General features: G+C 36.3%; 1 protein-coding gene across 1 annotated transcript; it reads right to left on the reverse strand.

Annotated features, from left to right (window-relative positions):
• Positions 1–7,148: 7,148 nt before the first annotated feature.
• On the reverse strand, positions 7,149–12,052 carry LOC140164371 (tubulin beta-2 chain-like). Its single transcript, XM_072187647.1, has 3 exons — positions 11,825–12,052; positions 11,079–11,414; positions 7,149–10,237 (listed from the first exon to the last, which is right to left on the reverse strand). Exons 1-3 carry the CDS (start codon positions 11,879–11,881, stop codon positions 9,002–9,004), a joined length of 1,629 nt encoding a protein of 542 aa, XP_072043748.1. The 5' UTR covers positions 11,882–12,052; the 3' UTR covers positions 7,149–9,001.
• Positions 12,053–13,658: the final 1,606 nt, after the last annotated feature.

Genomic DNA, 13,658 nt, shown 5'->3' on the forward strand with positions numbered 1-13,658 from the left:
TAAATAAATAAATAAATAAATAAATAAATAAATAAATAAATAAATAAATAAATAAATAAATAAATAAATACAAATTCATCCATTATCATCTATAAAAACAGCAACTTTATTTGAGTCCAATAAGGTGCCATGGGGCACGTGTAAAATTCACAAATATGTATAAAAAAAGGTTTGGGAAATATCAACGTTAAAATTTCACGTTCAAACGTCGTCACTTTATGCCTTCCAAATAATGTACATTTTCCTGATTTTTGCCCTTAACTGTTGGCATTATTTTCATAAAGTCATTGAGGTTAAATGTTTCAGTTAATTAAACATTCATGCAATATGAAGGTCTTTCTTTTTGTTCACAATTAGGATAAAACTTAATTAATATTCAAGACAGTGGTAAGTTATGGGTTACACGCCGATATTCTGGAGGTCATTAGTCCAAAACCCAGTAATTTTGTTCTATACCCTAAACTTCACTAACTTATAACCTAAGCTTTAATCCTAAACCTAAACCTAGCCCTATAACCCCAAACCTTAACCCATGACTCTCTGAATCCTAACTTTCACTTCTAACTCCTCACCACGCAACCCTTAATACACACACACACACCCCCACCCCACACCTCACACACCGCGTAGCACCCACATCCACACACCCACACGCCATCGACCATGTCGACTTCAAACATATCCCCATATCCCAAAGACCTCACTCTGCTCTAACTGTTGTTTTGTTGCTCCTCCTACTCGTTGGCTGATTTATACTTCAAGTGACAGAAGTCGTGAATTATGGAGGGTTTCATTGAACTTCTACCAGCAAAATATGGAATAATACTAACACAAGACACCAATCGAGATGATGATACCAGCCATAATGGAAGGCTTGTATTTGACCTTTTTATGAATCCAATTTCGTGGCGAGAAGTTATAAAGGTAATGTATATTTCAAAAAATTTGGGTTCAAAAATTCCGTATCAGCTCGTATCATCAATTCCGTAAATATGGCGTTTAGAGGCACAACTTGACAATAAACTGAACTATTTAAACGTAAAGGACGCACTGGATACACATAAATTTGTGTTTCCTTGCTGGCGGAATAGTTGCAAAACTCTTTTTTGTCAAAAAAGTTGGACAATTTATGAATTATGATTGGCAAAATAGCGAAAGGAAATAGACTTTTCCAACCATGTAAAACTACACTGGGTTGTTGACATGGTCGACATACATTAAGGCATATGCATGTTCCTAAAGTAGGAGGTAAGTACTATAATTAATTGTTTAAAGTATTCAACATACCAGCAAAAAGTCATATGGTCATCAGAGTACAGGGACTTTGTGAAATACTGGGTACAAAAAAAAAGTGCATGAGCCGATATGCAACATCAAATATAAAAGCCGATTTACATAATTTCCCATGACCTTACAGAAGTGATCATGCTCAAATATAAAACTATAGAGTTTGGTCCTTGATATGCACCATCAATTGTGTACTTGTGATCAATATTGCTAGGGAAACAATCACAGCAAACATGCCAAAATCCTCCCATTTCTCCTCCATTTACAAACAAATAAACCCATCCCTTAACATCATTTTACCAAATATTCACTTGGATTTGTTTACAATAAATTTTACAAATAATACTAAGAGACATAGATGGAGCACATCGTTGTTATATTTACAAGTACTTATTTATTTAGTCATCTTTAATATTTAGAGCGAATCAGATCAAATATCAATCTATAGGGTGTACCAAGAGGAAGACGTTGATTAATGCATGTACAAAGCTCTCTTATATCAGCGATATTGTTCAGAATGTTTTGGTCTCGCTATATAGTAATGACCGATTTTCCCTATTAGTAGGTATGTCACAGTGGCTGCACAATAATTCTGTCATACTGTGCACGCATACATAACAGTGAATCAAAAAGCGCGCGGATCAAAGTTGGCCAATTTTTGAAAACATACATGTCAAAAACGATTTCCTCGTTATGTTTCATTGATCACAATAATTTGTCTTTTTAATATATGGTAGGTGAAACATTTCCTAAATCACTATCAACTCCGCCGAAATTAAACACTGCCTAGTTTAAGAGTTAAGACCTGTTTTATGAATTTTTTAGATCGTCCATAAATCAATAAATATAGGTCTCTCGAAATAGAGGACCTAGTACCACCGGTCTGAAATACCAGTGTTTGTTATCATGTATTTTTTTCCTTGGACAATGAGTGAAACACTTCCCTATACCAATTGAAAACTCGGTGCACTTAGGCAATTAACTGCAGTTTCTTTATTCAACATCACAGCAGGTTCATATTTGACAAAATCATGCTGTATAAATAAAACATAAATAAAACATTGAAAAAAGTAAAAATTACATATGCCTAATTAACATAAGAATGGCATAAATATATAATTAGATGTAATTAGCTAATTTGCATAATTAATGACTTTTTGTATATTTTTTGTTACCAAATGAAAGAACTTTGTGTACTTATGTGTGCAAAAAAACCGCATCCTCATATCATGTACGGTTCTCTGTTGGCATTATTTTTGCATATTAATTAGCTGGACTTTTAAGCTTTTATTTGTCTGCAGATTGGTCAAAATGGCCAAAATTGTATATTTGGTGGATTTATTACATTTATTCGAGGACAGATTTTTAATCTTGTTTTCTTTAACGAAGTCCGGAAAGATATGCAATTAATCTGTAATACTTAAATCAATGCTACCTTTTCAAGTAAGTGTCCGAATAAGCATTACAAATCCCAAAAATTACCATTTTGCCATTTATAGCAATTTGTGGCAGGTTTTCACCCGATTTCCGGGTATCTTCAAGTTGACGTTACATCACTTTGCATTATCCGATTTCAATTCTGTTTTTTGTTTTTTTTTGCATTCATAACGATGATTCAATTAAAAGCGTCAAATAACATGTTTCTGCTGCGCTTATTTTTGGGGTGATATACCTACTATTAGCACCAGCATATACCAAATAGTATACTTAGGCCTAAGAATAACCAGTCTTGTGACCGGCCAACCAAGGAATGTATGGCTGTCATTCTATAATTAGCTAGTGTCGTAGAGAATTATAGGACAAAAGTATATTATTTAGACTGTCACGCTTGATTTTGCCTAAAGTATCAAAACACCCATTATTATATTCATGTGAACCGAAAAAGTTTCAAGTTCATACCATATTAATTCTTAACGTATTTATATCAATACAATAACATATTCCTATATTTCATAGGGTATCGGTTTAATACAACAAAATATGTTTCCCAGTAATATAGAAGGGCAGAGTCTTAAAGGAAGGTAACCTGATAATATTTGGAAAATTGAATTCTTTAAAACGCACGTATAACATAAAAATGTCATCCCTTTCAAACATTCATGCAAAAAAGAACACGTAAATGTTCCTTGTAAATGTGACTAATTCCTTATGAAATTACTGACATTTATACAGCGTAATACTGGTAGTCTACAGTGTTTTATAATCATGATGATCATGTAATAAATTGATATCAAGTGAGAGATCCTATTTTTCTCATTGTATTTTCAAAGGTATCATAAATAAAAATCCCTTTAAAAAGGGATGCGTCTGGTCCAGAGAGAAGATTGGGTGTGTTGTGGGCATGGAAACAGACTTGAAGAATCAGGAATCAAATACTAGTATAATTATGTACTCTCATGGCGTTTTATTAGTCGACATATAAAAATAAATGTAGTTGGTGGTAATTAAATATAAAAATGATAAGAAAGTTTTGACATCTTGACAATTATAGTGGTATTAGAGATATAAGATGCACTTGAGTTATGCCTGAACAATTATAAAAAAAGACTTGAGTGAAATGTGCAAATTGTATTTGTCTAACTGATTGTATACTGTTTGAATAGTTTAGTAAACTGTTTGAATAGTAATATGCTGGTGGAGCAGCGACAGTGTTTTCTCTAATTTGATAGATACTTTTTGACACCATTGATCACATATGACCTTTAACCAAGGATGACCTCTGATTGATGACCTCTTACCTTGGATGACAATTAATTAATTAATTAATTAATTAATTAATTAATTAATTAATTAATTAATTAATTATTAATTAATTCATTCATTCATTCATTCATTCATTCATTCATTCATTCATTAAATGTATTTATTTATTTATTTATTTATTTATTTATTTATTTATTTATTTAACTGAAAACTCTTTCTTTCTCCATTCATTAAGGGTTAATATATTTAACCAATCCCCGTCACAAAATATGGCCACACAAATTGTTGTGTACTTGAGGGCAACACAACAATATATTTTTTTCACCCAGGCTTCAGCCTGGTGATATTACATTCAGTTTAGACCTTGTCCTTTGAACCCAAATTGGCTACTTTGAAACGAAGTAGCCAAATGCATTTGCTTCGTCCTCATTAAAATTATTTTACAGGATAATGCAGAGTATCTAATGGATCTGCAGGCTACTAAAAACTAACCTCACTCCCCATGACAAAATTCATAAAACTATATTCAGTAGTGCTTGACTTTACCCAGGGAATGGATGGAATATTAACCTCATTCAAGTCCCCATGACAATTATTCGTACAGCTGTTCTGTAGCCTATGAAGTTATTTTTTGACATATAGGGATGATGTTGCAATATGAAAGTTGACCGGTGAATGGCCATGGCCACTAATTCATGAACTTGGCTAGCTGGCTGGCTGGTCTGAGGTCACACTTCTTAAACATCTATGATTTAAATTGCATTGTTGTTCTCATCACAGACTGAATTAGAAGGAACCATTAAACTACTACTATTAAAGTCTGCTATTATAATCGGACACTAAATTAATTGTAAAAAATCCTCCTGCTCCCATCATGCAAGTTATTCCACTTAGACTGTTTGATATAGGCCTACTTTTATTAAAATAATTAAGCATTGATTAAGCATTTGCCAGTGAAACATTCTCACTCACAAAAATCACAGATACTCAACATGAGAATCTGTGCAGTGTTTGACAGAGAAGGTCACTAAATCTGGCCGTCTCAAGTTCATAATTAGTTTTGATTGATCTTCATGTACCAAATCATTTACTTTAAATTGATATCCTAGCTGTGACCTCTGAGCCAAATGTTCTATAGCATAGTAACACCACATGCATTCATATACATTTATATACAAACATATTGGCATAATGGGGATTGATGTTCTCTGACTGCAGTCAGAGGGCTACATGTAGTACCAGTGATGGCTAGTAGTAGCATACAGGTAGTTCATATACTTATTCAGCAATCATAGCTCCGTTGTGGAGTACTAGTTTTTTGGTTGAATCACCACCTTCTTGACTGATCAGAAGACCTGTGTTTTATATAGGCTTACTGCATACACTGCCTACCTCTTTGCAGCTATGTGGAGCCAAGGTGGGGCAGTCCGGGGGGGTTGTGCAGTCATGTGACCTCCGTACGGCCTGGGTATTCCCTTTTAAAGAGATTTTTATTTGGCATAGTTTCATATCGCTGGTCTGTTAATAGTAATATGAGCTCTTGGCTCATATGCATGTGTGGGATGGAGAAAGCTCACTGACATCGACCTAGGCCAGGTACGCATGCTGCCGTCTCTGTCTCAGTATGTCAATTCGTCGGCTGTATTCCATAGTGGCGTATAGTGATTTTTGGTCATTTTTTTGAAAATTGGCACATATGTCTTTAATGATGTTCTCTTTCATTTTTTCTAAGTCTCATCAGTCATAATTAGCTAATTAATTAGTAATTAATTAATTAAATGTGGCGTATAGTTACAAAGTGACATTTTTCGTATTCCATAGTGGCGTATCGACCATACGCCACTTTTTATACACATTTTATAATTATGAAATATCGGCAAAAATGAAAAACATCGTATGTCATAGTGGCGTACGCGTATCGGACCTATACGCCACTATGGAATACGAACGACGAAAAGTAACGCCATAAGGATTACACGGCGACCGAGGTGGCGTACGGTTAACGTAAGGTTAGGGTATTGCGTTTTGTTCGTTTTCCATAGTGACGTATAGTTTTATTGTCAGTTTGCCAGCAATAGTATGTATTTATTTATTTTGAAAAATATATAACAATAAAAAATCTATTTAGTTTACTACAGAAATTTCACATCATTTACAAAATATAATGAATGTCTGATTTACACAACTCGATTTTAAATTGGCATTTCTTCAAACCCGATTTTCTCGAAAAGTTGTTTATTCGCGGCGCCCCACAATACGCCACTATGGAATACGGACGACGAATTATCACTGTATGTTTATCTTCAGCTGATTTATAACAGATAACTTCTAGAATGTGTCACTAGAACTCACTGGGGATTTAATTCCGACATTATATCAGCGTCAGGTCCCGTGGGACCAGACGCGAAAAACTGATGAAATTCTTTCAAACGTGGTATACCACACACATACCAAAACAATTCGGTAGTTTTTGATGCTTTCTTCGGGAATATACAGATTTTGAACGCCTAATTTCAATATGCTAATGGGAAAAATATGAGCTTTCACCTGATACCAAAAGTGTGGGATGATGATGCTGTCAATCAGGTTACCCACCTTTAAGATATAAGTTAAAAATAAACTTAATCGTGAGAGTGGCACTTTTGAAGCTACTATCTTAGAAGTGCAGTATTTTCCATTTGGGGATTCAAGTATTGACTGTAATGTTGGATGGGGTATAGGCAGTGGTCTGTGTGTTTTAATTAGTTGGTTACCTTACTAATTATACCCCCCCACACTAATTTCATACTATTATTTTTTCTGAATAGAATCCATAATTGTTTTTGATCCCTTAAAGGCCGCTCCAAATATCTGGAAAACACATGAAGCTGTGTAATTTTTTGTAGTATAGAGGTGAACATTGACTTGATTATATTTTAAGCCTACTTAATTGGGTTGCCCTTGTAAGTTTGCCTGGTCAACTGGACGGGTCTTTAACTATTCGTTTTGATGCGATTTATTGTTCATTTTGATTAGGTATATGTGACCGTCCACGGCGAATGAGCCGTAAATTCCTCCCACGGTCAATTTTGTTTTATTACGTGTTTAAAAAAAAAACATCATAAACTAAAGAATGGTATATCATTTGACTTCAAACGATATCCAGAAGCGGAGTTATGCTTAGTTAAACTTTGCTCCTTCAACAAAATTATAGCTTTTTTCGTTTCTATGTGTGTCTCTTTTTCCACATTGCTGGCAATAAATATCAAACAATCATAATTGGCGGTCATTTCAAATCATCCCCAAGTCAACGAGGTTTAAGAAGGTTCTCTCATTGTTAATTGTTGGTTATGCATACCTATACAAATAACCCACCACTTGAAAAGGATTTAGCACAAGCAAACAAAGACCAGAGCTATTAAAAGTTCTATAGCCATCTAAGGTAGAAGCTTATTATCCACTTCAATAATAGGATTATTGATTGGTGTTGTGACTATCAAAATAAGACAGATGTCGCGCCAGCTTAAGTGACCGATGAATACGACCTTCGTACACATTTTACACCATAACTCAGAATACAATTTAGGGAATTTACGGCTCGTTTGTGCTGTCGGGTCACATATTATAAATTTGAACTGACAATCTTATCAAAATGAATAGTTTCGGTTTTATGTTCTATGTCTATGAATTGAAATGATCCCCAAACGTTTGACAAGATTATTTAAATAGGTTCTATTATATCCCCCTCGGCAGGGATCAGGTATTCAATTTTGTTAGTCATTATTGATAAGAACCTATTCATTTTGACAAGAACCTAATTAATTTTCAAACGACAAGGCAATTTTATCAAAATCGATGAGGTTTTTGTAATTTTTATGAGAATATCCGATTAATTTTGAAGAGAAATCTGTTCATATTCCATCCAAATTAGACAAGTTTCTATTCAAATATGAGTATATCGTTTTAAGAGTGCACTTTTTACATTACAATACAAATAGTTTTTCATTTTACCCATATTATAAACATTTTAAATATTGACCTTGCTAACAAATATATGAATGCGAATTAGTGAAATTTTCTCAGGTTGTTTTGTTGTAAATATGAATAAAATAATCTGAATTACATCATGATCAGTATCTTAATATCTTAATATCCCGGGGCCACTCAAATACGACAGTGTGTACATGGTGACCAAACTTTTTTCAAACACCCCCTAAACGAGTTTTACCCTACCAGCAAATTTAGCCCCTTCATAAGGTAATTTAATATAGAATTTACACCCTAATGAGTTTTAGGCAAGTAAAAATGCAACAAATGTCCCCTTTTTGAACTCATAATTTACCAAAACTTTGAAAATGTACCCTAAACAAGTTGTTTAGTTTCAGAAAACTACCCTTATTCGTGAAAATCAGTGTTTTTTAGACCCTTAATGCGTCACGCGCGTAACTTGCCTTGACTAAAAAAACACCTCTTTTTACTTGGTTTTTTTGGTCACGCATGTGACAGACCATTGATGTGAGTGCCCCCCGGGCTCTATATTCATTGAACAGAGAACAGGGTTACTCGTTTCACGGCGAGGTATTGCAGTGGTTACAACATTTTCACGGTAAGCTTTAACCACTGTGTGCGTGATGATTTCATCACAGACCCTGTCATTTGTCACTCCCATTGTGGCATGTACACCATCCGCGATAATCAACTTTTGAAAAGCGCCCTAAGCAAGGATTTAACCCTTGGCTAAAATGATATCCTAAACAATATTTCATGTTTTTGACACCCTAAACACGAAACGCGCGTATCGTGCAAACCCACGAAAAACTACCCTTTATACGCGTTTTTATTATCGCGGATGGCGTACAGGTCACAATGGGAGTGCCCCCCCCCCCCCGCCCGGGTCTTGGGTCTGTGATTTCATATGCATTCAATCAAATCAAACCAAAGCCACCACAATAACATATTCCATTGGCTTACGCGTGGACTAACTTAATTTAACACTTTGATTTAAAACTGCCACCACGGGTGTAATTTTAATTTACATTTTTAAGTCACTTTTTTCACCAAGTATTCTTAAAAAGATTGTCTTAGAATATGCAACAACTAAATAGAGGAATTGGTCATACACGATTGACTTGAAACACATGTTTATCGCTTGAACGTTTCTCACTAGCTGGTTTATTGGTAGAAGTTCCGCCTTCAAACGTATCCTCTCGAGGATGTTGTCTAGAAGGTTTACACTAGAAGGTTTACCACTATAGGGTTTACCTGTAGAAGGTCCTCCTACAAACATACCTTCTCGAGGATGTTGTCTAGAATCTTCATCTTCATCTTCATCTTCTTCGTCTTCTTCGTCATCGAAATAGTCCGCATCATCTGCTGTTGCATCCTGGTATTGTTGGTATTCAGACACCAAGTCATTCATGTTACTCTCAGCTTCTGTGAACTCCATCTCATCCATACCTTCACCAGTGTACCAATGTAAGAAAGCCTTACGACGGAACATAGCGGTAAACTGCTCAGATATACGCTTAAACAGCTCCTGGATGGATGTGTTGTTGCCAATGAAAGTGGCAGACATCTTGAGGCCACGAGGAGGGATGTCGCAGACAGCGGTCTTCACGTTGTTGGGGATCCATTCAGCAAAGTAGTTACTGTATTTGTTTTGAATATTCAACATCTGCTCATCAACCTCCTTCATGGACATGCGGCCACGGAACATAGCAGCAACTGTAAGGTAGCGCCCAAGACGAGGATCGCATGCAGCCATCATGTTTTTCGAATCAAACATTTGCTGGGTCAGCTCAGACACAGTAAGAGCACGATATTGCTGGCTACCACGGCTGGTCAGAGGGGCAAAGCCAGGTATGAAGAAATGGAGACGTGGGAATGGCACCATGTTGACAGCAAGTTTGCGGAGATCAGCATTGAGCTGACCTGGGAATCTTAAACAGGTGGTCACGCCGCTCATGGTGATTGAAACAAGATGGTTAAGATCCCCGTATGTTGGTGTCGTCAGTTTCAAGGTACGGAAGCAAATGTCATAAAGGGCTTCATTGTCAATGCAGTAAGTTTCATCTGTGTTTTCTACAAGTTGATGAACTGACAAGGTTGCGTTGTATGGCTCAACTACAGTGTCTGACACTTTAGGAGACGGTGCAACACTAAAGGTCATCATGATGCGGTCCGGATACTCTTCACGGATCTTGCTGATCAGCAGTGTGCCCATACCTGACCCGGTCCCTCCACCAAGAGAATGCGTGAGTTGAAAACCCTGTAGCAAGACAAACATAAAGAACACAGCGTAAATCTCTATGTAATTTATTTACCGCTAGATTGTCGCGGAATAAAAACATCAATATGATTTGACCAAACAATGACATCTTCTGACTCGAACCACGGCAGATTGTGCACTTGCGCTGGACAATTTCATGTTGAGGCGCCCAGTCCATTGAGTAAACTCAACTCCAAAGAATATAAAATAAAGAGTTACTTATTTTCTGAGCAGTTGAGAGATATTTTTGAGAATGGGCTTGGGAAGAAGCACATTATGGTTAGGGAGGACTGTACATATATATGGGTGAAAACTCCATTAGCTTGAGACAAATTATTATCAAATGTTTTTTCAGGTAATTCAAAAGCAGTAACTGGTCACACTTTGATCAGATCAAATTCCACAACAATCGCATAAACTGAACAGTCACAACCTTAGGAGTTGTGCAATAATTATGTGTACCCCCGGGGTGGTGAATTTTCAAAATGGTCTGCCAAAAAATGTTACTTGGACATTTGCGCGACTCTTTTAGCCCCAGATCAACATGAATTTGGCTATTTTACAATTTTGCCCCCATTTTGGCCAAAAACATGCTAAAGAAAGATGCACAGGGCCATTTAGGGGCCCTGGACCCGGGCCCATCTGGCCCAATAGTAAATCCGGCCCTGCTCTCCATTATCAGACCTTATTTAATTTTCGCTTTTGTGCTCGGGCCCCTGAACTCTCGGGACCATGGACTTCTCCACCCTGTCCCCCGCTTGCTACGCCCCTGGTCTGCCATAAAATCCCCCCTATAACTCTCCAGACCGGGAGTACACATAAGTATTGCACCATCCCTTACCTGTAAGCAATCGCATCCCTCGGCTTCTTTACGTACTACATCCATTACTGATTCTATGAGTTCCGCACCCTCCGTGTAGTGCCCCTTGGCCCAATTGTTTCCAGCGCCACTTTGTCCGAACACAAAGTTGTCTGGTCTGAATAACGCCCCAAACGGACCAGAGCGGACCGAGTCCATGGTTCCTGGTTCCAAATCAATGAGAACTGCCCTGGGCACATATTTGCCTCCTGAAGCCTCATTGTAATAGACATTAGCTCTCTCCAGCTGTAGGTCTGAATCCCCATGGTAAGACCCTGTTGGGTCAAGTCCATGCTCATCAGAGATGACCTCCCAAAACTGCAAAGACATGAGTAAAAATTTAATTATTACTATTGTTAAATAACAAACCACCAATGAGTGCAATATAACCGTATCAACCGTTTTGGTTGTTTAACAGGGACCTCCCTTTCATGTTTTAATTTGTTATCTTACCTTTTAAGATTTATTAGACCTGACACGTCACAAATAACTTTCGGGTCAAAATGTGCAAAATGTTGAAACTAAAATTGCCCCAAAAATATTAAATTTGTACAAAATGCAACAATTTGCAGATTTGGTAAAAAAAGAGGGTCATGGTGTTAACTGATGAAAAATGGTGGTCATTGGGTGTAGAGTTTTACTATAAACAAGGTGATCTAATTGATAGGCACATGACGCATACCAATGTAGCAATATTGAGGATAATATTATTCTGAATATCAACTTACCTTTGAACCAATCTGATTCCCGCACTGGCCAGCCTGAACATGCACTATTTCGCGCATTATGATAAACGTATTATGAAATATATATTCCAGTAGAAACAAATGCGATTCTGCGTGTACGAAAGGTGTTGAATTGCGTGCGTTCTGCAATCTATTTGCAAACGTCACAAAGTTGGGTTTTGTTGGACTATTAATAATACCAACATAGAGCAATGGTTAGCATACCATGTAATTGACATTGTACACCCACGCCCAAGCAATAAAGAACTTCAAGGCTTATTCAGTGATCCCAGCGAATGTGCAAAAAAAATCTGTAGCAATTGCCGAAAAGTCAATAAAATTGCCACCCGGTATTTTTGAAATAAAAAATGTGGCAAAAAACAACAACAAAACAGGCTCTAACCTCGCATCGCAATCGGAGGGTTGCGAGTTCGAGCCCCGGCACTGCCATCGTGTTGTGCATGTGGGCAAGGCGCTTTACCTCACTTGACTCTCTCCACCAAGGGGTTAAATGGGGAGCTGTTAGGAATATTGTCCGTTGAGCGCCGACCAAATGTATGAGCATGCCTTGTGCATTGTATGGCAGCTTACATATTCTAATGATAGCGGAATAAATGTAAAGCGCTTTGATACATGTGAACGGCGCTGTATAAATGTCAACATTTTTTGTCTGTCGGCTTTCGGCTTAACCAATAGCAGGCAGTATTAGCTCATCTATAACACTAATAAAGGTGCCAAAATCTGAATTTTGATTACTATAGCAGTAGCACCCCATATAATCATAACTACCTTATGTGTACGAATGAAAATGTAACTGTTACTTTTTACCTTTTGCATGTTGCAACAGGCGTAACTTACAAAGTGTCAAACGATTACAATGGACATTGATTTTAACATGTTTGATAATTATTTTACCTGACTATAGAAAATTGTTTCCAAATCTCCATTAAAATATAACTTTTCATTAGTTAAGGTGGTACTACACCCCTGATAAAGTCAGTGACTAATTTTGCATTTTTCTCAAAAAAATAACTACACACTGGTAACAAAAGTTATGTATATTATAGGGGCAAGGAATCCAATAACTTCACTAAAATTTCAGTGATTAAAAACAAGTGGTTCATTATATATGTTAAGAAATGAGGTACATTCCACCGGTACCTCTTTTCTTATCATAAATAACGTACCGCTTGTGTTGAGTCACTGAAATTCCAGTGTAGTAACTGGATTCTTTGCCCCTATAATACATAACTTTGTTACCAGTGTATTATTACTTTTTGAGAATAATGCAAAAATAGTCACACATTTATCAAGGGGTGTAGTTACACCTAAAGTTCCACCGGTATACAGGGTGTAACAATAAAATTCATACAATTACATTTTGACTTCTCATGAAAAAACGAAAAGAGTTATGGCAAAAATGTTATATGCAATACAGTCAGTAATACCTTGGTTAAAAGAAGACGTTTAGTTGGTTTCTTTACTAGTTTGGGTTCGATTTCGGAAAGTTATGTCCGATTTATTAAATCGTCCAGAAAACGCGTTGGGCCACTTTTGCCATGTTTGCGCATATCAAGTTTGAACCGCAAAGATATGCTAAATCGTGCATTAAACATCAAAGAACTGACACAAAAGAATTATATAAGTGGTGTTTCTTCATAATTATAATGAACTTAAAAATAGTATGATATTTCTTTAAAATCTATAAATGAAGTCATGAAATTTCTTTCAAATTATCTTATAAATAAAGTAATTTCTCATATCCCTGAGATATCATTGGTAAAACTGAGAACAGATTTTGCATCCATAAGTACAAAACAATAAAATTTAAAGATTA

Source organism: Amphiura filiformis, chromosome 11 (assembly GCF_039555335.1).
Source record: "Amphiura filiformis chromosome 11, Afil_fr2py, whole genome shotgun sequence".
NCBI lineage: Eukaryota > Metazoa > Echinodermata > Ophiuroidea > Amphilepidida > Amphiuridae > Amphiura > Amphiura filiformis.

What these genes read in the sequence shown, in the direction of transcription:
- LOC140164371 (XM_072187647.1), bottom strand. Translation starts at nt 11,881, where the DNA reads ATGCGCGAAATAGTGCATGTTCAGGCTGGCCAGTGCGGGAATCAGATT. An exon ending in GGAATCAGATTGGTTCAAAG is followed by an intron (nt 11,415 to 11,824) that starts GTAAGTTGATAT and finishes ATGTCTTTGCAG; the next exon opens with TTTTGGGAGGTCATCTCTGA. An exon ending in AGGGATGCGATTGCTTACAG is followed by an intron (nt 10,238 to 11,078) that starts GTAAGGGATGGT and finishes GTCTTGCTACAG; the next exon opens with GGTTTTCAACTCACGCATTC.